The 27763-nt window shown below is 41.2% G+C and overlaps 1 protein-coding gene across 3 annotated transcripts; it reads left to right on the forward strand.

Annotated features, from left to right (window-relative positions):
* The first annotated feature begins 7458 nt into the window (after nt 1-7458).
* On the forward strand, nt 7459-24147 carry ZFAND5 (zinc finger AN1-type containing 5). Of its 3 annotated transcripts, none has more exons than XM_027708965.1 (6): nt 7459-7831; nt 10859-11016; nt 11443-11554; nt 11972-12069; nt 22139-22264; nt 22497-24147. In XM_027708965.1, the coding sequence occupies exons 1-6, from the start codon at nt 7476-7478 to the stop codon at nt 22643-22645; spliced, it is 999 nt and encodes a 332-aa protein (XP_027564766.1). In that variant the 5' UTR covers nt 7459-7475; the 3' UTR covers nt 22646-24147. The 3 variants fall into 3 exon arrangements, with proteins under 3 accessions (XP_027564766.1, XP_027564767.1, XP_027564768.1); XM_027708966.1 differs by lacking the exon at nt 7459-7831 and adding an exon at nt 8563-8695 and having other exon boundaries at nt 22497-22722; XM_027708967.1 differs by lacking the exon at nt 7459-7831 and adding an exon at nt 8692-8715 and having other exon boundaries at nt 22497-22722.
* The last annotated feature ends 3616 nt before the right edge of the window (nt 24148-27763 follow it).

Consider the following 27763-nt stretch of genomic DNA (forward strand, 5'->3'; position numbering starts at 1 on the left):
CTTTAGGGTCTCAGTTAAATACACGTTTTTATAATGCTGTGTTTTCTGGAAAGATGGTCCACAGGATTATTTCTACTACCAGCCCTTGTGAACTGCCAGGTAACTCTTCCAACTGATAGGGTGTGACCAGAGCCCCACATGGCCCTTTTGTCAGCCCTTCATTACTGTACAATAGGTTGGCTTCCCCTGTGCTCCACCTACACACCCTGAAACCCTGCTAATGTGATGTAATTTCACTCTACTCTGACCACAACAAGGCAAAGAGAGAGGCATTTTTATGTGTCACAATTAAAAGGGATAATTATATGCACTACAGTGGGATGGGGATTGGGCTTGATGTCCACAGCTAAAGAACAGAAAAAGAAGGAGCATGAGAAACCTTCCCAAAAGGTATTTCAGATGTGAGAGTAATGAGATGCATCTTTTCTCCAAAGTGTAACAGCAAGTAAAAGGTAGGGAGGAGAAATTAAGCTACATGTCATACAAAATCCACTGCCTACACTGTGAAAAATAATTTGAAATTTTGATTAGGGGAAAAGGAGTAAGCAGAGTATCCAGACACTGGCACCAGGTAAAATGCCACCCAAAGGCACACGAATACAGCCTAGTGAGCTCTGCGTATCTATTCTCTGCAGATTTGAGCCAGTAACCAGCCAGCAATCCATTCAAATCCTTTAACAAAAGCCACAGTTCATGACTGTAACCTCCTCAAAGTCACTAACTCATCCGCTTGGCACAAGCACTTACAAGCATGACTAATTTTACAGTTGAAATCATAAGAGTCCTTGCACAAAGGGGAGATGGGAGCCAGAAGCATGGAAAGTCTTCCACAACCCTCCTGCCCAAATCTGGACACAAGAAAAGGCAGCAGCATGCGAACAAGTCAATCCTTTGTCTGCTTTTTTTCCTAGAGCACACACTAGTGCTGCTACAAAACAGCTGCAAGCTGGAAAGGAAAGAAACACATTCACATTCATCTGCTCGTCCAGAAGTCAAGCCACTACAGTCAGAGTTGGTAGGGACCCACAAGGATCATCAAGTCCAACTCCTGGCACTGCACAGGACCATTCCAAAGAGTCACATCCATGTGCCTGAAAGCATTGTCCAAATGCTTCTTGAGCTCTCTCAGGCTCAGTACTATGACCACTTCCCTGGGGAGTCTGTTCTCCTAGTTTTGTATCATCTGCAAACTTGCTTAGTATCCTTTCCAGTCCGGCATCCAAATCATTTAGGAAGATGTTGAAGAGCACAGGGCCTAAGATGGAGCCCTGTAGAACCCCATTAGTGACAGGTCACCAGTCAGATGTTACCCCATTCATCATTAACCTCTATGCTCGACTCGTGAGCCAATTGCTCACCCGCCATATGATGTGTTTATCCAGCTGTGGACTGGACATTTTGTCCAGAAGGATCCTGTGAGAGACAGTACTGAAAGCTTTACTGAAATCCAGAAAGATTACATACACCTGTTTCCCTCAATCAACTAGGTGGGTTGTCATAAAAGGAAATCAATTTTGATAAGCAGGACTTTCCTCTCATGAAGCCATGCCGGCTGTAACAAATGACTGCACTGTCTTTCAGGTGTTTTTCAATACTTCCCAGAATAATCTTCTCCATAACTTTACCAGGCACTGAAGTGAGACCGACAGGCCTGTAGTTTCCAGGTTCCTCCTTCTTGATCTACTTGAAAATAGGAACAATGTTGACCAGCTTCCGGTCAGCTGGGACCTCTCCAGACTCCCAAGACTGCTCAAAAATCATCAAAAGAGATTTTGTGATGATGTCAGCCAGCTCTTTGAGGATTCTGGGATGAATCCCATCAGGCCCCATAGATGTGTAGGGATGCAGCTGGAGCAGCAGATCCTGCACAATTTCAGGAGTGACTGGGAGTTGATCATTCTCATAGTCATGGTCATCCAGCTCAGGGCACTGAGACCCCCTTGGTCTGTCATCTGTGTATGAAAACAGAGGTAAAGAAAGAGTTAAACACCTCTGCCTTGTCTCTGACCCTGTTTGGGAGGTGACCATTCTCATCCTTTAACAGTGTTGATATTTCTATACTGCCTATTGCCACTATTGGCCTTTTTAGCCACCAACGTGCTTGCAAGAAACGTGGGTAGAGCCCTTCCCAAATCTTCGTTCGCAAAGCTTAGCCATGAATGATTGCCACTAATATATTTGAAAAAACTCTTTTTATTGTCTTCTATATTTCTGGCCAGCTGCAACTCCAGCTGAGCTTTGGCCACACAAATCTTCTCCCTGCAGTGACAAGGAGCATTTTAGTATTCTTCCCATGTCACCTGACCTTGCTTACACTGGGCAACCACCATTCTTTTTTTGCCTTAACTCCAAGAGAAGATCCCCGCTCAGCCAAGCTGGCCTTCTGCCTCACCTGTTTGACTTCCAGCATTTGGGAATTGTCTGCTCCTGTGCCCTTAGGAGATGACGTTGAAAAATTGACCAGCAGCAATGGACTTCAGCAGCTGCAAAAACATTTCTCCCAGAGGACCTTCCCTACTAAATCCCTGCGCAGCCTGAAGTCTGCTCTCCTCATGTTCAGAGTTGAGGTTTTGGTAGCACCTTTCCTCCTGTCAACAGAGATTTTAAACTCAAACACTTCATGGTTGCTGTGGCCAAGATGCCACCAGTCTCCACTTCTCTCATAAGATGTGCTCTTTTCACAAGCAGATCAAGGAGGGCATCTTTCTGAGTTGGCTTCCTTAGGACCTGTTCCATGAAGTTGTCATCCAGGTTTTTTAGGAATCTTCTGGCCAGGTTTGTACCAGCTGTGTGATGCTCCCAGTTAATTTCTGGCAAGTTGAAGTACCCCATAAGGACAAGGGCAGTTGACTTGGAAGTGTCCCTTAGTTTCTCAAAGAATAATTTGTTAGCATTATTGTCCTGGGAGGGATGGGAGGTCTAGAGCAGACTCCTACAGTATATGTGCATTACTTGTTTGCCCCTTGATTCTTACTCAGTTGTGCCATTGCTACTTGTGAGCTCCAAACATTCTACCCCTTCTATAATATACGGTGCCACTTCTCCATCTCTTCTGCCCTGGCTATCCCTCCTGAAGAACCTGTAACTGTCCAACAGAGCACTCCAGTCACAGGACTCATTCCCACCAGGTTTCACTTATGCCATTGATGTCAAGTTTCTGGGACTGGGCCAAAGCTTTGAGCTTTGACGATAAACTCAGAGCTTCTCTTAGTTTATCGTCGATGCTTTGTGCGTTGGTGTAGAAATGTTTCAGGTGTGGTACGTTGTAGCTGACATCTGGTGAAGCAGATTGAGGAGTCCCATAAGTGCTTGTTTTTTCAAGTTTTGGCACGCCATCCTATCACTCATCACTGGACAACCTGGATTTGCCCCTTTCCCCCATTCACAGTAGTTTAAAGCTCTATCAACAAGCCCTGCCATCTGTAACTCCATCTTCCACATGCCACTGAATATTTAAAAAATCCAGAATAATATGCAGGACCTCAGAACCATGTTAGCATTTTTAGTTAAAAGGGGTGCATGGATGCTTTCCGTTTCACCAAGCAACATGCGCTTTTTGAAGGTGATGTTTGACACAATACAGACCAAATTTTCAGTTGGCCCTTACTGTCCCAGAAAAATATCTTAACATAAAAGCCCTAGATTTGCAGAAAGAAATTATCTGTCTGCCAATCATCCAGTTTTGCAGGCATGCAGGTATTTGTGAATTCCACCTGAGAACTGAGGCAAAGTTCAAACAAACTGCTTTTAAGTTTCCAGCACTGAAGCAGTCTCTCCTCAGTGCAAAGATGTAAAAAAGAGAAAGTGTCTATCAGAATGGAAAATCTGCCCTCACTACGTTATCTCTCTCAAAACATGTACTGTTTCTATTGTATGTCCATCTAAAGCGTGTGAAATTTTCCTGTTTGTTTATGTAGTTTATTTTGAAAGCACAGAAACATTGCTTGTAAAATATTTATTTTCCTTTGAAGTTAAACTGTATTTAATAGTCTACTTTGGATAACGATTACTATTTTCTTTAATCACAAATTAGGTGGATTGTTATGTACCCATATCCAGCTACAAAATCCAAATAAAACTATGAATAACATAATACACAATTTAAGTAATATTATAAAATAATTCAATAATGTAAATAACTCTTAGAACCAGGGGCTATCAATTGCTTTTCTCCAGAAAGGCATCTGTCAGTGAAAAGTTAGCATAATTCCCATCCCTCACTTATGGCCTGTTGGAAATGTAAACAGAAAGCAAATTTTCAAAGACCAGTAACTCAGAGTACTGTCTCATATTAGCTCTAGTCTTGTAGCAGTAGTCTGTGTTATTCCTGTTACTGGGGAACATTTTTGTCCTGATAAGCAAGCTTCAGTTAAGCCTTTAAAATCACAGCCTTTTAAAAGCTCCATATTTGTCATAAAATAATTATGGCTTCTATATATCCAATACCCCGGAAACCTGTTCATTACAATGCTGCTAGTATTGCATGAGTCTCCATATGGCAGTAGATGTAAAGCTTTTTCCTTTCTACGTCATTGATCCAGTCTTAACTCCAAGGCATAAGAATTCCTGGGGCTCTTCTATGTGAAGGATCCAAGCAGCTTAAAAACATAAGTTTCTTTTATGGTTCCAGCAATTCACAACCCGAATTTTCATTCCCTCAGGAAATTTTATAAGTTGGTTTTGACCCTACACTCTGATACTCACAGGGTCCCCACTGAACACTACATGAAAGTGTTGGAGTATAGGGAAGGGAGATTATTTTCTGAGGAAATTGATGAATTATTCCTGAGCATCAGCATCAGAGAAAACAAAAATAGTATTGTCCTGAAAACTTCTGTGAGGAGAGAGTTAAAGTTGTTTGTGGTTTTTTTTTCTTCCTAAGACTGAATGAGGACATTCATAGACCATTACCAATATGTCCTGCCAAATATTTACATCTCCGTGGTAAGCAAATGATAAGCCACATATCCAGACTAGCTCAAAAGAATCCCACTGAAAAGATAGAAGGATGAACTGCTCCAAATGAAGCTGCAGGAATCTTTTCATGTCACACAGAAATCTAAGTGATTGCTATGCCTGACAAATTTATCTTTTGTATCACATACATCTCAGTATTGGCCAGAAAGGACTAGTTTACATTTACATCAGCCACAAATAATGGTATTAAGAAAGGCACACTCTGTTCACATGTAGAGCTGGATAGGCTAGCAGGGTCTGTACAGCTACACAGAAAAAAGAATGTGGCCACCATCAAGCTCATTATGTGAACTGGGACATTACTCACCTGTATTGAACAAATAGGTGCTGCAGATTCACCTGCTTTCATACTGCAGCTTCTCTGCCTACCTCACCCCTCTGACCTCTTTATCTATCAACACTACAGCCACAATGTCCACCTGTAAATACTCGTCTCTTGTGTGAAAAATTAAAACACATTTGATTCTCCAGGACTGAGAACCAGTCATGTTTCAGGCTTTCTGTATCAGGATGTGTGGTCATATCATACCACAAGTACAGCTTGGTCTTTGCCTAGGAGATACTCAAAAATACAGAGAAATCCAACAAGGCAAATTAAGGAAATGTTTTGTTTGTCAGATATATAAAATAAAATACTAGATTGGGCAGAAACTCACTGCAGTCTGAGTGACTACATCTGGCTCAAACTGTAGCAAAAAGAAAATATAGAAAATCAAGACTATCAAGAGAAGTGGACACACACCATCAGTACAGCAATTTTCTCAGGAAAATAATTGAGAGGAAGATGCATGGCTGAATAAAGCAAACAGTCAATCCTTCTATTGCATAAATGCACTCCCCCCTCCAAAAAAACCCACAACAAACAAAACAAAAAAACCCCCCACATACAAAACCAAAAACCAAACAAAACCAACCAAACAAACAAAAAACCCAACCCCACAACTGATATAATTTAAATCGGTGGTCTCCAAACTTTTTTGATCATGCACTCCTATTGAAACATTGTTGAGAAAACATCCTTAGTATACATATTTTTTTATCAGTTACATACATACATCACTAAAGTTCTAATATTTTCTTCCTGCACCCCATTGGATCATTTCATGCACACTGATTTAGATGATCCGAGTAACTTCAAAAAAATGCAATGCTTTGGATGAAAGAAACACCTGGGCTTCTTCCTTGCAGTGTTGCAGAAAACAGTTGGATGCAGAAATATGTAGGCCCTATGGTCACATATAGTTTGCTAGTCATCTTAGGTGAAAGCTTACAATTATGTACTATAAGGCAGTCCAACACATTTTATAGATGAAGAATCTGTGGGGAAGATGGGCACTTATCCCTCAGTTGGACTGCTCACCATCTATGTCTAAAAACAATGTATCACCCCCAAAACATTTCAGGGATGCTACGCTTTAAGTCTCTCCGGAAGGCAGATGCCCTTCATCGGGTGGCGAGGTTGCTCTTTCAGAGGAGTGCCCAAAACTCTGCTCCATACCCTGTCACCCTCAGATTCCCAAACCAGGTATTTCCTGCTTCCCTCACCTGCCAAGGTCCAGGTGCCCACATTCTTGAACAATTCACAACATACAACCAGGAACAACCGCTGTAAGACAGTGGCAGTGGTACGTTTCTGCTCTACAATGAGGATATTCACCTGAGATTTCTTCAAAAGCATCAATCTTTAACCAGTCACCGGCTTCTTCAGAAGGGCAACTTGCTTGTGATGCCACTGGGCAAGCAATACGAGGTCCAAAATCTTCTGAAGCTGTGGTTTCGAAGGTGCAAGTACCTTTTATTCTTTAGGTAAAATACTAAGTTTACCCTGGGAGTGTTCTATCTTTATAGATCCCTGATATTCCAAACATCCCAAGTTAGAAGAGGTCTTCAAGGCAGTTTCTGTGAACCTCACAGTATTTTTGAAGATACTGGCCTCTTAGAAGATAAGATAGTCTTCAAAATAAGAGGCATGATTGGCTCTTTAGCATTGGATTCAGTAAAATATGTGGCTACTTCCTTATTCTTTTTTAATATGTGAAGGTCAGATCTTCAGAGCACGGAGAGTGATCAGACAGCTGGCCATGAAATTCATAATCGGGAATTTAAATTGGAATTCTCTTCTGTTTCGGGGCAATACCTCTGCATTTTTGCTTTCGATCTCACAAGACACCTAGATCTTGTAAGGTAAATTTAGGTCAAATAAAAAAGAAAAAAATACCCTAGAAAATTACATTTTAAGGGCCACTTGTGTTCTCCACGATTTTACGCAACGAGCCGACGTCGAGGCACCACATCCCGCGGATGCCTAGCGGCAAGCAGGCGCTCCCTCATGGAAAACCCATCCCCGCCCCGCCCAGGCCGCCCTCCCCTCCCTCCCCCCTCCCTCCCCGTGCCCCGGGGCTCCCGTGACGCGCGCGGGACGCGCCGGGCGCGCGGCCAGCGCGGGGCTCACGGCCCCCGAGCGGCAACGGGCGAGCGGGCGGGCGGCAGCACTACGCATGTACCGGCGGGCGGGCAGCGGGAGGAGCCGCGGCCGCCGGGCGGGCTGCGCTCCTCCCTCCTCCTCCTCCTCTTTCTCCTCCTCCTCCTCCTCCTCCTCCTCGCCGTCCTCTTCTTCCCCTTCCCCATCTGCCCGCCTCCAGCGCTTTCCCGCCGCCCGCCCTCCGCGCACGGCGGGTCCCGCCTCGCGCCGCTGCCGACACGGCCGCCGCTGCCGCTGCGGGAACAAAGGAGCGACGCGGCGGCGGCGCGGCCGCCAGCTCGGCGCCCCCCGCGCTCTCGACAGCCGCCCGGAGCCGTCCGCGGCGTCTTCTCCGGCACCCGCCTCGGGGTTCGTGGCCCCCGCCGGGAACAGGTGGGTGAGGGGCGGCGGGCTGGGCTCAGCTCCCTGGGGCCTTTCCGGTGGCGGGGTGTGCCCGGGCCTCCTCGCAGGCGGCCCCTCCGACCGCCTCGTCCCGCCTGGCCCACGGCGCGGGCCAGTGCAGGCGGGAGACATCGAAGTCCCCGTGCCTGGCGGCGGCTGGGCCCTGGCGGCGGCGGAGCCACCGTGACTCAGGGGGTTGCGGGGAGCGGCCTGGCCGGTCATCTCCGCCCGCCGCCACCGCTCCTGAGCGCGACACCTCCCTGGTCTTTTGTGTCCCGGCGTCGGGGTAGACGAGGGGAGTGGGGGGGGGGCGCAGTTAAGGCCTGAGGCGCTGCGGGCTCTTGGCAGGGGCCCCCCCTTTGTCTGAGTCAGCCACCAGACTGCCCCCGCCTGGGGAGCGCCCGTTGCCGGTTCGCTTCTCCCGTACCGACCCTGGGCTCTGCTTCGGCCGAGCGCGTCCCTGACAGGCCTCTCGCAATCCCTGTGCTACCCTCCTTTTGTTTCTGTGTTTCTCGTGTTTAATCGTGCTCTCTCTTCGGGAGAGAGATGCTGAGGCAAATGGGTATTGAGGTCAGCGGGCCCATGGCTGACGCAGTGCCCGAGTTTTATGGCTGTTTTCAGCGCCCGTTTCTATCGTTACTCCGCAGACTGGGCTAGCCTGGCGGGACGGGGCCGGCCCGGTCACGGCCGCGGGGGGGGGGGGGGGGCGGCTGAGGAGCGCGGCCGGGGTCGGTAACGGGATTTACCCGCCCTGTCCCCCCGCGTTGAGGCGGTAACGGCGGGGGAGCGCGGCTGGGGCTGCCGGCGGGATAATATGTTCGGGAGACCGCGGCCCTGAGCCGGAGCAGCCCTGAGGTGAAGACCTGCTGCTGCTGGTGAAATGAGACCTTTCTCAATGATCTTGTTTCCTTCCCTCGAAGAGGAACGGTTGGGTATAACCGCCCCCGCGTTTGTGGAGCAGAGGCTGCTCCGGGCCTCGGTCACGCCCAGCAGCGACCACAGCGCTGGCCGCCAGAAGGGCAGCGGGAGGCGGCGGGCTGGTGATGCCGCATTTTCTGGGCTGCCTGTAAGCACCCGCTCTCCCCTGGAAGGGAAGGGCGGTCGGATATCGCTGGCGCCTCCTCCCGCCAGAGCCGGCGGCCTGCGGGAGATATAAATAGGGACTGACTTCAGCGGGCGGCGGGGGCGGCCGGGTGCCCCAGGCCCGTGACTTTCCGCCTGATGGGCGGAAGCGCACTCCCGCTCGACATGTGACCGAGCGGGCAGCGGGGGCTCGTCTGCCGCCCGAGCGCCCGGGGCAGAGCCGTGGCGGCGGGGTCGGCCGGGGTGAGTGTGCGGCTGGAGGTGGGCGCCTTTGGAGTGAACCCGGATGACATCCGGAGTGCATCCCGGAGCCTGGAAAAGCTCGACTTGTTCAGCGTTGGGTATCAACGACTTGACCTTTCCGTTAGGGGCACGCATTTCAAGTGGTGGAATAATGTGCAGACAAAAGGAGCTGCGGAGTCTCTAGTTTGTAGCAGGGTAATAGTAGCGTTAGCACCTAAAACAAGATTTAGTAAGTGGTGAAATCTGTTGTGGCACACTGACTTGGAAGTGAAGCAAGTAGATTGAGGTCGGTGTTGGCAGTGTGTTTGGTGGCACTTAGATCTTACCGACTTAGTAATAAAAGGGCTGGAGTACAGTTTTTATTTATATTATACAGATATAGGCCTTACAATATAGGTGACAAGATTGTTTTTAGATTTCTCTAGGTGGGTCACGTTTTTTTCTGGCTCACTTGCCTGGTGTGTATGGCTGCCAGACTGTATCAGAGAAAGCATGAAGCTGTTTTGTAGCCTGAAAAGACACTGTTTATACCTGGAAGGTATTATAAAGCCATAAATAGTACAGCTATTTATACCTGGAAAATTGGGTCCTGTGCCCACCAGCAAGCAAGCAGATGAATTTTGCTTGTTTGCTTTCTTCTGGTTTTGGTTTACTTTGATGCCAGGAGTTTAGCTAGACAAAGGCAACTGTCAGTTGCAATTTTCATACTAATGGAACATAAGTTTACTACTTGCAGTGTGGGATCTCTTAATTAAAAAAGTGTTTTTCTGTACACTGTAACAAATTCACTTTCAGGGTTTTTGACTTCTAGTAAGTGTCATTGGTCAAATATCTTACTGTGACTGTTCCTGAACAGGAAAACAGCAATCTAAAATTTACACTAAAATGTCTTTGGGTGCCATATGCATGGCTTCTACTAAATTTATATTTTAGTGTAGTATTCTTACATGTCCTCAAATTGTAGCAGATTGTGTGATTACTGTGTTCCAGTTTTATTGTCCTTGGGAATCAAGGATTTGGTTATTGTGCAGTTTTCTACTAACCTTGCTTTGCAGAGGTTAGCAGATGACGAGGTGAAAATTTTTATTTATGGCAGAGAATTGACACTGACTGCCTCTGGTAGGCTCAGAAGTCTTGCTATAACTTTATTAAGACACAGGGTTTTTTTTTCTTTTGTAAGTGTGTAAGCTGTTAAACAGGTTGAAGTTGTTAATTTTATTTCTCTTGGAAGAGTATTGTGAGAGCAAGAACTGCTAATAGTGGAATTAGCCTCAAAATGATGCAAGATTGGCACTGAAAAAGCAAGGAGTTGGGAAAAGTAAGCTATATAGTTTGCCAGAACTGTTTTGTGGGTATAAACTTGGTCTTTCTTATTCTACATTCTATTAGTGCTCAGAGATTAGTAATTAAGGAGGGGTTTTGGCTGTCAAATTAAATTAACTTGTACATGCAGCTCAGTGCCCAACAGGTATATTATATCTTAATACTTTTTCTTCTCTTAATGGTTCATAATGATATTACTTAGCAATACAATTGGAGTCGTGAATGGCATATTAACATTCATATAACCCTCTTTAAGAATGCTGATATCACTTGGGGGGCAGGTGAGCAGAGATACTTTTAATTCTGTAACCCTGTAATTGATTTTGGTGACATGCCAGCTCCTAATGCAGTTCTTGGTTTTATTTACAGCATCGAGATGACTCAGGAGACAAATCAGACCCCAGGGCCTATGCTGTGTACTACAGGATGTGGATTTTATGGAAATCCTAGGACAAATGGGATGTGTTCTGTTTGCTACAAAGAACATCTTCAGCGACAGCAGAATAGTGGTAGAATCAGCCCAATGGGTAAGAGTGTGTGGTGTTGATTTTTTTTCTTTTTTTTTTTTTTACTTCTTTTAAAGTTAAACTATGGAAGATTACAAGGAATCCTAGAAAATTTTTTAGGAGAACTTCTGTAAGTTATGTACTAAAACAATGAATATCCAAGAGAATACTACTTTAAATCACAGTAAAGATAAAAATACATTTCTGTATAATGTATTCTGATTTGCTTGGCATTAAATCATAACTTGCTTTCCCACTTAGCCTCCTCTGTTAGTGTATTCTTATGCAATCTGTATTTTGTTTAACAGTTTACCATGTCTTTAAGTAAAAAGTAGTGTGCAGTAGCAGTGAAGATTTTATACAGACAGTTCATAGCTGTATGGGAGACTATTTGACTAATGTGTTTGCTACAATTTGTTTGTAACGTGTCAAATTCTTGTTGTATAGGAACAAGCAGTGGTTCAAACAGTCCTACCTCAGACTCTGCATCTATACAGAGAGCAGACACTAGCTTAAACAACTGTGAAGGTGCTGCTGGCAGCACATCTGAAAAAACAAGGTAAAATTAAAGTATTACTATGAGGTTTGAATGAGCTGAGTGTGCAGCAAGTTGAAGGCTTGCAGCAATCCTGCCCTATCATAGTGAGTGTCTGCAGGGGAAAAAGGACCCATGACCTGACAGGGCTTTAAGATAATCTGTGTAAATGAAAAATTATTCAAATATTTGCTGTACTGCTTCAGTTAAAAGAATGTTCTTTGTTTATCTGCTGAAATAATTTGCTACAGGCTTGCCTGTTTTCTTCTGTGGAAACAAAACAGTAAAAAAATCTGTTTTGAAGATAGTAGAAACACATGTCAGGAAAATGAATCAGTAGTAGTTGAACCAGTAGTTTATTAAGGTCCAGACTGGACAATTTAAGCTTTTATCATGAATGTAAAACTAATGTAAATTGTGTATTTCACTGTACTTAAACAGAAACGTGCCTGTTGCCGCTTTGCCTGTAACACAGCAAATGACAGAAATGAGCATTTCAAGAGAGGAAGAATTAACACCCAAAACAGAGACTGAGCCAGGTATGTTCTCAAAATAATGCTGGGTGCAAGCAGTGATTTAACACTGGGTACAAGCAGTGACTTAACACAAGGTGGAGGGTTTGTTTATCTTCTGAGTAGCTGTCTCCTGTTGCGGTGATGGTCTTGAGGGACAGTGTTAAGGGTGCTTTTGAGTACTCTCTCCTCAGAATCTAGAAAAAGAACTAGTTCTGGAACAGAGCTTTAAGATACGTGGTGTTCAGTGTTAGTAAAAAAAATTGACGCCTATGAGAGTGGTTTTGAATCCCAAACCTTTGTTTTTAAAAGTGAGGCATTCTAAAATTGCATTTGGTCAAGGTGTTCAGTTTTGAAATCAAACTACTGAGATTCTGTGTATTATCAAGCAGTACAATTCCAGCTGACTCATGGCAGTCAAAATGGCTTTTTGCATTTAGAGAACGGTGCTTAATAAATTCCATTCTGCAGAGGAGTGAGGCTGTGGGGAAAGGGAATATGTGACTTAAAAACATTAACAAAGCTGCTTAGGGTTCTCGAATTGAGTAATCAGTAGATGAAACCAAAGCATTGTTCCAGGAATGTAGGATAGTTGTCGCTTTAATTGCTGTGTATTAATTGTCATTTAACAGTTTTATTCTCATGCTTGATTGTTACAGCTGTAGTAGTTAAACTTCAAATTGTAAACTGTTCCATGGAGAGAGGGATAGCTTGCTAAACTACAACTACTGATTAAATCCATATCAGTACGTTCAAATGGACATCTTAACACACTTGATTTGTACTTAAACATATCCACACTGTAATTAATTTAACAGTTCTGACACAGTTTTAAAGATAAAAAGCTGATGTTTAGTAGGAAGTCTGTTGACTCAAGGTGAAGATAAAATCCATTTTTTCAGTATGAAGTCAGTAACATAAAAATTGCAGCAGATGCTACTCAGCACTGTATCAGAGTGATTTTTATGTAGTTATATCTTTACCAACAAAGACTGCTCTGACACTTGATATTTAAGTGCTCAGTACTTGTACAGAGGATTTTACCATTTGCGTAAATCATGCTAAGTCAAGGTTCTGTGACATGAACGGTACAGTTATACAATACGTTGGGTTTTTCATTATGTATGGACTGAGGGAGGTTTTTTTGCTATTATTAAATTCCTGTAACTGATGCTGTCTGAAGAGGCTTTCATTAAGTAACTGAAAAATAATTAAGACTTTGATACAGTATTCATTAACCCATTGGGCCTTGTTATGAAATCCTACCTGAATGTGACAAGAAGGAAATAGGAATACATAAAATGGTAGTAGTGATGAAGTCATAGGTGACTTTAAATCTTAGAACTGCTGTCGTTTTGCCAGTTGTAAAGGAAATCTTTTGTTATTGTTGATATATTACCTGTTTTTCGTGTACTGTGAGTCAACTGTATGATGGATAGTGTCACATAGCACACTATTGATAAAAATGGGGGAGAAATCCAAAGCAGCTCAAGATACTTACGTATTGTAATAAATAATCTCACAGGTTGAAACCAGTAAAAGCTGTCACAAGCTTGTGTAGAGATCACTGGAAAAACTACCAAAGAACTTAAATGTCTCTGGAAAAAACTTGAAGAGCAAAACTGCCTTCCTGAGAACATCCCTGTAAATTCATGAGACAGCCTCACCTGCTCTAATGTCCAAGTTCCCTTTTAAGTATTATGATTTGGCACAGATCCTAGACAGCATAAGATACTGTCCTTGTATACTATTCTTAGTGTTTTTTGGAAATCTTAAATAAACAATGTTGGCTGTATTCAGTGGTATGTTGACCTGTGTCTTGCAGGCAAGAGAAGCTGGCCTAGACTTTTTATACAAAATTCCTGTTGTGTCTGGACTAGGCAGATTTTTTTATCTTCCTTTTTCCAGTAGCATTTATTATGTCTCTCCTTTCAAGGGTAAACTGAAACAATGGTAAATAATTTGCATCACCTCATAACAATAATGTAGGGAATTGGCTTGTGGAACAGAGGACACTGTCTCATGAGAACAGGAACACTGTCTCATGAGACAGTGTCCTCTGTTCCACAAGCCAATTCCCTACACAATAAAGCTAATACTTCCTGTGAGGTGTAATTCTCTGAGATAATGCTGCAGTCATGGAGTAGTTAATGTATCACAGGCTGGCTGTATAGTCTGACCCTAGCAACAATTTTATTACCAGGTAGTAACAGATCAATAACTGTATCTTCAACAGTATCCAGTCACATCCTCTTCTACTAGATTTTCATTAGCAAATGAAATATTGTATGTTTCCCTTACAAGCCAGAAAGTTAAAAATAGAATTACATCTGATCAACTAATTTTTTGAGCAGTCTGTAGCATAAAATTATACTTGTTTGCTTTTGGAATCGATACAAGTGAGTATAGAAGGTGGAGAAGTTGAGAAAAAATTAAACAGTGAAGCATAACAAGTTAGGTTTTCTTTATTTTTTGGGGGGCGGGAGTCAGGTTTTTTTTCTTCTTTGTGCAGGTTGAGGTTTCAACCTGGATTCATTGGTAACAAATATGGTGCTGAAACAATGAGTTGTATCTTAACATTTGAAGAAAGGCGTGATGGATAGTTGGTTAACTTAGTTGGTCACTTAGTTGGTCGTAAATTCGTATATGTAAGGTGCTGTGTGTTCATGTAATTGTAACTTTTTAGTTCAACTTGCTTTGTTGCAATTTCATAACTGAACAGTGGTATGTGTTCAGTGCAGTTGTGTCTGAATTTCTCATGTCAAAGAAACTTTGTGTCCAAACTCAAACTCATAAATGAATGCTATTTACAATACAAATTTTATAGGATTCAGATAAGCTTTTACACTTTGTATGGATTGAATTTTAACAGTCTTGTATTATAGAAATATGATTCACAGTTGTTTTTTTGCCCTGCTGAGTTGTAGGAATTAAATGCAAAATTTAGCGAACTCTATTCCGTTCCATGGGTTATGCTGTCAGAGCAATATATCTACCAAGTTAGCGAGGCATAGTGGAGCCCTTTCTTAAGGAACTTGTTTTGCTTGTTTTAGCAGGTATTTAAATGGAAATAAATGTGTAAAAGAGAGTTAAATTAATAATAACCACTAAAAATTAATGGTTTTGGAAACAAGTATGTTTAAAAAATTGAATTGTTTCAACTCACAGCATATTTTTAGCATTTTTTGCACTTTGTTACATCATTATCTTGCTGAATGAACAGCCTCTAGTCAGATCTGTCAGTGTTTTCAGACACAGTATCAGCATGTGTGTGTATCAGAGGTTCAAGGTGCTTTCTGGGATTGTTTTTTGTTTTTATTATTTCGAGAGGGTTTGGTTGGGTTGTGTTTTTTTTTTAAGGCAAAAATAGCTCTGTTTTAGGGAGTAGTGTGATTAGCTATTGTTTGTAAACCCACAGCTGCAAAGTAATACTGCTTACAAAAAAAGTAAACCAGAAAATGAACTGATAATGGTATTGTGTAAATTACATATTTTTAAAATATCCAATTACTGTTAACTTCCATCCATGCTGTAATTTACCTACCCTTCCATTTCCCGAATTCATCAGTAGCAGTGTTGGAAGACAGTGGGCAGTGGTTGGTTGGCACACATCTTTTGACTTCCTACCAAGCCATTAGGATTAGAGCTATTTTAGAGCTATCCTTCGTTCAGGTTGAGAAACCCTTGCATATGTTGTAGGTAGGGCCAGTGTGTTACATCTGTGATGTGTACAGTGTGTTGCAGGTATTATTGTGAGTAAGATGTAAGTAAAGTAGCTTATGAGATACTGTAGGCTCAAGATGGTTTAAGTACATGACATGCCTTAGGTCTTGTTGTAGCTCTGTTTCATTTTCACATATGGCTGTAGTAGTTGAGCTGTGTTGCTATCTGTAGACAGTTCCGTTGTGACTGTTGGTAATATTGTCTATGTGGTAACTCAGTATTGTGTTGAAAATAATTACCTTTCCTTCATTTCCCATGTCTGCTGTAGCTTTGGTAGATGCCCCTGGTTGAAAAATTTCTGAAATGGAATTTCTTGTAAGCCCTGAAGCTGTCCACATTGTAAAATGAGGCTGAGGACCCAGCTGCTGGTCCTGTGCTTGTTCGTGATAGGATGCTATTATTATTTTAATAACGATATCCCACAGACATCATCTTTATAATGACAATATTAAACCATATGACTGTGTGATACTGAAACTGGGGAATCTTTACATTGTATTAATGTGGCAGTAAAGATACTAAATACATGTGTTAGAGTTGGTCATGTGGGAAATGAGTTTCATGCTGCAGAACATTTCTATTCCCATTCTTTGGCATGAAAGTAAGCTTGATGGAAGTTTATTCTGTGGCCTTTCATCACAGGACTTGCGTTGGCATAGCAATTGTAGTTCCTGAATATAGAAAGGTATTTACACTCAGGAAGCTTGATAAAGCATAATAAGTACTGTCCATCTTTTCAGACTAAAATTTTATGTACAAATACATTGTTGTCGTGGATTAACACCAGCTGGCAAATAAGTACCACACAGCCACTTGCTCAGTCCCTGCTACAGAGTGGGGAGGACAATTATGGGAAGAAAAGTAAACCCTGTGGGTTAAGAGAAAACCAGTTTAATAATTAAAACAAAGTAAAATAAGCAATGTCAATTATAATAACAACAATAATGATTCTAATGAAAAGGGGAGATAGAGGAATAAAACCCAGAAACTCCACAAGTGATGCACACTACAAATGGTCACTACCTGCTGACTGTTGCCCAGCCCATGCCCCAGCAGTGATTGGCAGCTCCCAGCCAACTCCCTCCTGGGAAGGATGTTCTATGGTGTGGAATAACCCTTTGGCTAGTTCATTCAGGTCAGCTGTCCCAGCAATGCTCCCTCAGGGCTTTTTGAGCATCTGCTTGCTGGTAGAGCATGGAAAACTGAAAAGTTTGTGATTTAAAATAAGCACTATTAAACAACAATTAAAACATGGATGTGTTATCAGCATTATTCTCATCTGAATCCAAAATGCACTGTACTAGCTACTGAGAAGAAGGTTAACTCCATCCCAGCGGAAACCAAGACAATTGTGTTACTATGTAATGTAAGAATAGCACTATCTCAAGTTCGGCTTTCAGCTCCAAAACTGCAGAAGTGCATCTGATGTCTTTTGGATGACTTCTCACTTCACCTGTTCTTCTTCTTGTTCTATTTTTTACATTTCTTCAGCTGTGGAGTTGGACTTGTCCCCAAGTCACAGTGCTTAAATAATAATAAACGCTCAAATCAATTTTTTTTCTATGCTTTCTGGAGTTTGTGCCACTGGTATGCTTGCAGTTTAAGCTATTGGGATCTTATTTTGGTGAATTTTCCTTTTGTCTGAGAAGCTTCTAAAAACTTACTGTCGTCACTTTGGTGGTAGCTCTTTCTGGTCTCTTCTCATATGGGAAGGGTTAGAAAATAATACTGTTTTATTTTTATCATGTTTTGTTCAGTTGAAACATTGGATTCATTCTTTACCAATGTGAAATCTCAGTGGGAAAATACCTGTAATTGGCATCCTTTTTGAAGCAACCATGCTGTTTTATGTAAGGAAAACTACTGACAGCTTTGAACATCACTTTCTTAGAGTGGTTTTTAATTTTAATGGCATTCCCACAAAGTCACTGTAGCTTAATAATTTAGGGTCTGAGAAGAGTTTTGTTCTCCAGTTTGTAGAACCTTTCTGCATGTAGATTGAGTAGCTGTTAGGTTAACTGTGTGGCTAAGTCCTTCCATCCATGGCCTTGCTGCTTCTCTTGTAAAGATGCATCTTGCTTTCAGACTACATATGAAGGAAATTTTCCCAAGTTCTTGATGGAATTTTATCAGGCACCTCTCCCAATGCTATGATTATATTAGTCTTTATCATCAATCTGCTAGGATAATAGTCTTCCTTGGGCACGATGGTAATGTATTTTGTAGTGCCTACAGATAATAATTTAAGGCCAAAATACTAGTTAATAAAAACCTGTCCAGTTCTGAAAATCTGTTGCTCCTAAGTTTTTTGGCATTGTAATAGGAGAACTGATCTGATAAAATTCAATCGAAGTAAACTTTATCAGGTCTTCAGCCAGAGGTTGGGAAGGGAAATGACCAAGGTGATGGAGAGGGGTACACAAAACCATGGAATGGGTTGGGTTGGAAGGGGCTGTGTAAAGATCATGTAGTTCCAACTCCCCTGTTCCTGTGCCTCACTACTCAAAGTTAAGAATTTCTACCCAACATCTAATCTAATTCTCTCCTCTTGTAGTTGAAAAACATTTCCCCTTGTCCTATCACTGTCTGCCCATGTATAAAGTGTCTATCCCTCTGTTTTGTAAGCCCTCTAAGGACTGGAGGGCTTCAATGAGGTCTTCCCAGAGCCTTCTCATCTCCATGCTGAACAGCCCCAGCTCTCGGCCTGTCTTCTTCAGAGAGGTGCTTCAGCCCCCTAATCATCTTTGTGGCCCTCCTCTGAACTTGCTCCAACAGTTTCACATCTTTCCTGTGCTGAGGACCCCAGAGCTGGATGCAGCACTCCAGGTGGGGTCTGATGAGAGCAAACTACCACATGGGCAGAATCCCCTCCCTCGACCTGCTGGCCACTCCTGTTATGATCCAGCCCAGGAAGCAGTAAACCTTCTGGGCTGCTAGCACATGTCCAGCTTTTCGTCCGCAAGAACCTGTAAGTCCTTCTCTGCAGGACTGCTGTCAGTGAGACACACTCTGTGTGTCCTCATATCTGTGATTGCTGCAACCCAGGTGCAGCACCTTGCACTTGGACTTGTTGAACTTCATGAAGTTCTTGTGGGCCCGGTTCACAAGGTTATCCAGGTCTCCCTGAATGGCATCCCATCCTTCTGTTGTGTCAGCTGCGCTGCTCAGCTTCATGTCATCTTCAGATGTGCTGAGGGTGCACTTGGTCCCACTGTCTGTGTCATTGGCACTGGTCCCAAGACAGAGCCTTGAGGGACACCACTCATCACCAGCCTCTGCCTGAACACAGAGGCATTAACCACACTGCTCTGGCCTTATCCATTCAGTCAATCCCTTGTCCACCATTCTGTGTGCCAACAGAATCTCTGGTGAAATGAAAGAAACTGTTCTTGCAGTGAGGAGTTTTCTTCCTCTGAACACGGTTACTGAGGAAGCAGGTCTACAGGTACCAGTAACCACGGTTTTCCAACTTGCTGCTACCTATTCCATGGTGATGATATCACCATGAAATCATTTAGGGCAGTTTGATTAACACTGTGATTTCTGGCATGAAATTAGTTTAATATATTGAGGACTGGAATTGTACTTACCCAGCTGGATTTGGCATCTATGTTAAACGAGCCTTTTGTGAAAAGCAATTGTAACAACAGTGGTTTAGTTTAAATGAGCTCCTGATGTCATGGCAAAACAACTACAAATTTCAGTATTTTTCATCTAAGCTACAGGTTGATAAGAGTTTCGTTCTGAGCTTTAGTAAGGGCAGGGTAAGTAGCTTTGCTTCTGTCCTGGCCATTACTCAAAAGCACATTTATGAACATTTTACACTATAAAAATTAATCATCAGACTTAAATCTGCTGGTATAAATGAACAGGAGAATCCTTTATGGAGAGTAGTAACTGGACATTTTAACTTGGACTTATGGGGCTATATCCCCTCTTGTCTTGGGACCTTTTAATGACTATTACTGCATATTGTCTACTGCTTTTCCTTCTTGGAAGATGTTTTAGTTCTGGAGGAAGGATTCTGCTCAGCAGCCTGGGCCACTGCAGTTTCTTATAATCACTTTCATCACTTCAGAGTTTATAGTCTGCCAGTTATCAGTTTTTTGATGCAAAGAAGAAAGTATACCTATAGTATTTGGTAACATTTTCCCCTAGATGGATTTGTTCTCAGTGTCTTTGCTTTGTGGTAGAGTGATCTACTAGTATGTTGCTTTGACTTGGTAGTTCCTGGGAAGTTGTTGTTTCCATTTTTGCTTCCTTGTTGACATGTTAGACAGTGAGATAAATTGTTCCTCTTCTCATTTTTATCTTAGTGTATGTTGTGAGTGACTTTGTCACTGTTTATTTGACCCTTCTACATTTTTTTTTTTGCATGTGATTGAAACATCATGCATACTCCCAGACCAGAAATTTTTAAGTTAATTCTGATGCGGATGAGGCTTTCCCCTAGCAAACTACACCCTGAATTGCGAAGTGTGAGTGTTTCTGGTTCCTCCTTTTCATCTGTCATGGCTTACAATTAGCATTTCATTTTTAAACAAACTAGCAATAACAAACCTAAAAGGATTTGACCATGCTTTTTGGAAGGTGTTTAGTCTTTTTGTCATTTTAAGGCCATAGCTGATGGCTGTTAGCCAAGGTGCGTATCCAACAGCTATACTCTGTGATATTGCTGGTTGTTAACTCGGTTTTTGGTCACAGGCTCTCAAGTAGATAAACTGGTGCTGAATACTGCCTTTCTTGGGATTTAAAGACAAGTTCAGGGGATCATATTTGTTCATCTAGAAAATGGTAATCAAGACAAAGAAGTTGTTTTCTCGGGGGAAAAAATCAGCAGAAGTAACAATAGGAGTAATAATTGTAGTACTAGTACTGTGATATTTTTCTTATCCTTTGTACTTGGCAAAATAGCAGTAACACTGAACTTCCCAAATTTTTTATAAAAAAGATCCATATGGTGTGACAAAAAAATAAAGGCAGGGAATGACCTTGGTTATTTGTTCATTAGGACTGTTGCTGTAATGTGTAAGTAAACTATAAGAAAATATTAGCAACAGCTTGTTTTACTGCATGAAATTTTTTGGTGATGAGCGCTGAAGGTTCCCTGTTACTTCTGAGAGCTTGTCACGTTTAAATCTTGTTCTGATTATGCAGTTGTCTTGCTTGGGACCTTTCTTGTTGTACAATGAATTGTGAAACTTTCTTTGTGTTAGTGGTAATAGTGAGCTGCTTTTCACAATACCTATGAATGGTAATGCAAACACACTTCTAAAAAAAAGTACTGATCCAAAAGAAACAAACCATATTTGTCTGTATAAAGTTAATTACAAATAAGTCCTTAAGGCTTATGTGCTCCATTTATTCTGGAATGCATTTTGTAGTTTATTCTGTTCCAGAACAGTAGATGTTATCAAATAGCTGGGAGTGGTCAGCAGACCTGTACCAGGAGCAGGTATTAAAATTGTGTACAACCGCACCTTTCTCAGCTTTCCTTGATTCCAGTTTGGATATAAAGAGGATATCAATAAGAAAAAATTCTGGGAAAAAAATTACTTTTTTAAATAAAATGAACAGATTCACAGAAGGACAGACTTTTATTCTTCAGAGAACTTCAGTAAAATTTGACTCATTTGTTTAAAGATGTTCATAAAGAGGCAATTGAGAAATTACTCATTTTGACTATACCTGCTTTGACAGTAAAACTGGATAAAGAACAAAAATGCAGATGTTCAATCAAATCTACACTTTGTTATTTAAGTGAGGGCTCTTTTGAACTGTGTGTTTTGTAGCTGCGTTCTGGATCTGTCGCAGAATTAGTGGCTTGCTAGCTGATGTCTTGATAAACTGTTTTAGATACCTGACTTCGCAGGAGTAGTGGCAGAGTAACCCAGTACTGTGGCAGTAACATATTGCTGAATTTCATTTGTTTCTAAAATATGTTTCTATTAGTTATATTTTCTACAGGTATTCCTCTGTTCAGCAATTTTAGCTGTGACAATGTTGTTACTGTTTTAAATTGTTACTTGATCAGATGATTTATTTAAATATTATATGTGTACATGGAATTTCTGGAAGGAATTTTCAAGCCTGTATAATAGGTGTAATGAATAAGTGCTATGTATTTTGTAGCTGGTGGAAGTGGTGGGGAAAATCTGATTGTCTTGAGTAGAGCCAGAACGGGTGAATAAAATACCTAAAAATCCCTATTTCTGATTCATATTTTTGTAGACTACTCTGTGTAACTACTTTAGACAACAAACATCAGGGTCTTGGTGGGTGAATTAAATCTTTAATACATGTATGCTACTGAATACCTAGTGAAGTCAAGAAAAGCAAATTTAACCCTGATTTCCTTTGCTTCTTCTAACAGTTGTTACTCAACCAAGCCCATCAGTTGCCCAGCCTAGTACTTCAGAGAGTGAAGAGAGAGCTGCTGAACTGCCGAAACCAAAGAAGAACAGATGTTTCATGTGCAGGAAGAAGGTTGGCCTTACAGGTATGAGAACACTTTGTCAATTTTGGACAAATCTGGGTGATTAGTTGCCTCTTGCTAGATTAAACTTGATAAATTATGTGTTCTACTAAATTTATTTGCAGCCATTCATTTTTCTTGCTCTGTATGTCAGTGTAGATGAACACACCCCCTTTGTGGTAACTATGCTCTTAATTAACAACTTTAACCTAATTAAAAGCGAATCTAGTGATGTTGCTTCTTTTTCTGTGTACAGGATTTGACTGCCGATGTGGAAACTTATTTTGTGGACTTCACCGTTATTCTGACAAGCATAACTGCCCATATGACTACAAAGCAGAAGCTGCAGCAAAAATCAGAAAAGAAAATCCAGTTGTCGTGGCTGAAAAAATTCAGAGAATATAAATTAACCTGCTTGTGAAAAGACTGACTGACTTTTTGTGGGGCTTTTTTTTTTTCAATACATCCTAAAAAACATGAAAGAGCAGGTGCATGGCCATTTTCCTTTGTTCTTCAAAATTTTACTTCTAGTCCTGTCTGTCTAAATGCTATTTCAAAATGTTTGAGAGTTTGTTACAGGCAGAATTGGATAGATACAGCCCTTGAAAATATACATGCCCTTCCCAGAATATAGTTGGATGATCAGAAAGCTGCACAGGAATACATATGCACAGAGGACATACTCTAGTTCACTTGTGCCAAACAGATGTGTGCTGTCTGCATGTATGCAGCAGATCTGCCTTTGAGATGTGCTTGAGGTATTTAATGTTTGGCTAATGTTACTGGCCTGTTTTGGAGAAGAATACATCGAAACGGTGGCAGTCTACTTCTCTCATTTAAAATCTCATTCTACTTTTAGTTTCCACACTCCATTTTAGTTTTCCAGCAGAATGTGAGCTGTATAGGAGGGTCCACCATCCCAGAAAGATGAATGTTGGTGCCATATTTAAGTCACTTAACAATTGCACTGAGAAAAATGGAAAAAATCAGATACATAGAAGAAGAAAATTGTTTTGGAAAAGATTACATTGACTTTAAAATCTTGACAAGATGTTCCCAAATGAAATGTCCTGTTAGGAGCTTATGAACTGGCCTGCAACAGAGTTGTCTGCTTTTCCTTGCATAGCTAAAAATGAGTAGCACAGTATTGTAAGATTGGTTTGCAGAATAAGGTTACATACGTTTCTAGACATACCACAGCAGCTCTATCAAGCAACACGGGTCTAAATAAGTTGCTGAAGTATTAGAGCAGTTTATTATTCATATACTACTTCTGTTCTGTGTGTTCCGAGTTCAAAAGAATATTAGGAGTTAATTTTTCTAGTTTTAAATGTAACAGTTGCACCATTCTGCATGGAAAACCATACCCAACATGGCTGCTGTAGTGGTAGCTGGAACCACTCTTGGAGGGCTGCTTTATCATTTTTAATTGTACTTGGGTATAGGACTGTAGTGTTCTTGGGTGTATTGCATGGGCTGCATTATCTATGGCATTGTACAATAACAACTCTAGAAAAGGCAGTATTCTTCACTGATGCTTGTCTGGTAATATATATCACTTCTGTGTTATAATGGAAGGGGGTTTTGTGATGTACGAAACTTGTGTTTTTATATAAACAAATACAGTTTTAGACTAGTGTTGTGATAATGCCTGTTCCCATCTGTAAATAGTTACGTATGTACACAAGGCGCTACTTCTGACCTTCTGATTTTTATTGCCAGTGTTCAGTCTTAGTTTTTACTTCACTATTAAAAGTGTCAGGTTTTTGCTTCTAACTTTTGTTCTTCTGAGTTATTAGATATGCAAACATGTACAGATAGTTCTTATTTATGTATTGCACATAAGCTACCCAGCATCTATGCTATATTGTATTATGTAAATAATAAAAATAATGTACAGAAGGAAATACTTCCTTTTGTGATAGTTCATTGGTTTTAATTATTGCTGTAATGAGGATATGACCTTGTAGAAGTTGAGGTGCAAAGTTTATACTGAGTTCTTTCAGATGTTGCCTTTATGCTTTAGCCTGCCTTATGTCCTTATTTCTTATTTGGATGGACCAACTTCTTTTGAGACAACTTTCATGAGCAACTGGAGTACAGGTAACTACTTGATGGCCTGACAAAAATGCCAGCAAACAGTGTGCTTAAAGGGAGCAAAGGACGGTATTAGCAATGAACTTCAAACTTATTTCCAGTGGATCTGTTATGATAGAACCAGTGTGCTGACTACATCATTCTGTCCACATCTCACCAGCAGACCTGGGCAGAGTTACTGTCAGTGTCAGCAGCCAAATAGAAACGGTAAATATGCCCGATTTATTCTTCCCAGTGGGAAGAAAAAGGACACAGTACACAGCATGTGTTGCCATGGAGGAAGACATCTTCACTACTGGATTTTGCACAAAAATTGCTTGTATCAGAAATGGATAATGTGTATGCCACAAGTCAGCTGATAGTCAACATAAGTTAATACTCCAGCCGCTGTGTATACGTCCAATAAGGAAACACAGGCATGCTCGGGAACTTCATTTTCCTGGATGAATTTTAGGATGTCATGATGGAACTGCTTTAAAGCACTAAAGTTATTTTTCCACCTTTTGTATTAAAGCAATATCAGCAACTCCACTACAGCATAGAATGTTTTTCTCTTTTTCATCCTTCTTTATTCTTCCCTTCTGAACCTGAGAATGCCCTGTAACTGGATATTTGAGGAGACCTGTCTGGTTTTGATACTGTCTTGGCTAGAGTGGTTTAGGACAGGTAATAGTACTGATACTGTTAGGTAATGATGATGATAGTCTCAATCTCATGGTCTGCATTTTTCTGTACAAATCGGTCGTTGTGAACTCTTGTTTAAATATTTAATCTTGGTACATCTGTACAGGAAAGTATGAAATGAAAAATCCCTCTTTTAAAATTGTGAACTGTATCGTGTAAATTACACTTAAGAGGGGTATGAGCCTGTTCTCAAAACTAAGTCTGCAAGCTCCGCGGAGCTTTGTTCTTTTGATAGTGTATATAGTGTGTATAATCACTCAGGAGCTCTAATTCTGTTGATGCTCACAGAACAAAGGAGGGGAAGATTGTTTAAAAAGAGCAGGTAGTGACAAAGTGTGTGGAATGGGGCAGGGGGGAATGTTTAAACTTACGTGGTACATCTTCCAAGAGAGACCTAATCGCTTCACATATCATTAATCCTCATTTAACATTTGGCTGTTAGACTGAGATCTTCTTAACTCATATATAAACACACTGTTCTGGGAAGAGTCTTCCTCTGTTCCAAACAACTTTACCAGATGATCGGGACTTTTTTACATAAAAACAAATGAATAAGTGAAAACAGGTGATGAAAAATGGATAATCTTCAATCTGAAATACTTGCCTAACCGTGTTATGGCTGTGCAATACTGTGTTCCACAGGATTCTGAACAAGCTTACTGACAACTTACTGTTGACCTCAAATTTGGAATCTAAAGATGACCTTGTGGTTCCAGCCTGTTGCTGCAAAGCTCATGAGCTCCCAGATGATGTGGTTGGTTGTGATGCTTAAGGATGCCATGGGGTCAAGAAGCCCTGACTACCTTCATGATACTTAGCCCTTTGGAACCATGCTTCTGATCATTGTTTACTCTGTTTTGGAAGGTGATTGTTCACAGGTGTAAGGGAGTGTCTTAGTTGCTTTTATGTCATGTTTATCAGTCACTGAAAGGGTACTTCAAGGATTTGACTCATGTCTGGTGTCTGTAATGAGTCAAAACACAAAATGCACGTCAGTTTCTGGGTGTTCCTAAGCTGTTCTACAATATCATCTGATGTGTATGCTTGAAGGAGGAAATGTACAGCAAAAAGGAAATTGGATTGTTGTAGGTATCTGGGTGTGTTAAGCAGCTATGATTCGGTCACAAAAGGAAATTTGTTTTCTGTATAGATGTGTTCTTTTTATGTGTGTTTCATTAGTTTCTCAGCCAACCAGAAATGACAATTTCTCACAAATGACCTATTACTGACTCCCTCAATCATTTTTTGTTATTAAACACCTAGGATATTTGCTGGATTGCACTCTGATTTGGGAGACACAAAGGATTCTGGCGGTACACGTGAAAGTACCTGGATGACATTGAAATTAATAAATGACAAACCTGAACAGTTAAAAAACTTGAACTGGAAAAATAGTGAGAGTGGCTGTATGCGGAAATGTTAAAGCATAATCCAGGAGCAGAATCTGTAGTGAGAGTTAGTTATCACCACAGAGTTTTAAATGCCATTTTACAGACCTGAGTTATCCCTTAATCTACTGTAAACACTTCACAGAAAGTACTTCAGCCTTTAAACTGCCTATTTTAGAAGTAATTTAGTGATGGCAAAAGAAGCAGGGTTGGAGTTTGAGGGGTTTTTTTCACTGACCATTTCTGCTTGAAAGGGCTCATCAGCCTAATAACACAGAACCAAGGACCAGATTTCTGATGGTATGAAGAACTGAATTCTGTAGGATGCAAATTAGCAGAATATCAGAACCCCATGATTTAAATTAAATTAAAATAAAGGTAAAGATGGCAACACTGAAATGCAAGAATCAACACCCAAAATGGTAATGAAAAACACTGGCTTGACTGTTAATTTATGTAGGTAAAATCTTTACAATTTAAAAAAAAAAGTTGAAATTGAAATTATTAGTGTCATAGCTTCCTGAAGAATCTATGTCTCACTCACCTTTTCTACTACATGGTAAGATGTAGATGACAAATTCTTTTTTCAATGCCAATTTATTTCAGTGTGTTTCTCACGTCAGCTCATTGTAGCAATGTGGGAGGTTGGGTTTCTCAGGTGAGTCTTACTTTGGCTCAAACCTGCTAAGTAAGATATTTGTATCTTTATTAACCCCTCTTGTAGTACTAGCTCTTTTCTGCCTGTATCTACAACCAGCTCACGGTGTTTATTCCCAAGCAGCAATATGCCTGCTTATCACAATCTAAGGTTTATTCATTATGGAGAGAAAACAAAAAATAAATGGGATAAATATATCTACTCTTGTACCTGAGTACAAGCATGCAGGGTTGGACTTTGATGATCATTGCAGGTCTCTTCCTACTCAGAATATTCTGTGATTCTCTGATTCTATATTGTGTAATGAGTCCTGGCTCAAGGCAGGTTAAGTCTGACCATGGGCTCCTGAGAGGACTGTAGAGTGAAGTGCCTCCCTCTCTGTAGGCATTTTACAGGTTACCTATAGCCTGAACTCTCCTCCTCCTCCTCCTTCCAAGTTGGCTGCCTCTAATGCTAAACGAATACCATTGCTGTATGATGCTATTTTTGACCCATACACAAGTGACAGCATCTCTCAGCTATGTTACTATGACTGTAGAGCAAATTCTTACTTTGTTTTGTTTTGCATAATGGTTATGCTTTTTTTTTTTTAATATGTATAGGGGGTTGTATTGTATCAAGGAATTTTGTAGGTGAAATATAAAATGCCTTCATCTTTTTCATTTTTCTTCCCAGTTAACAGTCTGTACCGCAAAG

The sequence above is a fragment of the Neopelma chrysocephalum genome, unplaced genomic scaffold, assembly GCF_003984885.1.
Source record: "Neopelma chrysocephalum unplaced genomic scaffold, ASM398488v2 Primary Assembly neopelma1_96657, whole genome shotgun sequence".
NCBI lineage: Eukaryota > Metazoa > Chordata > Aves > Passeriformes > Pipridae > Neopelma > Neopelma chrysocephalum.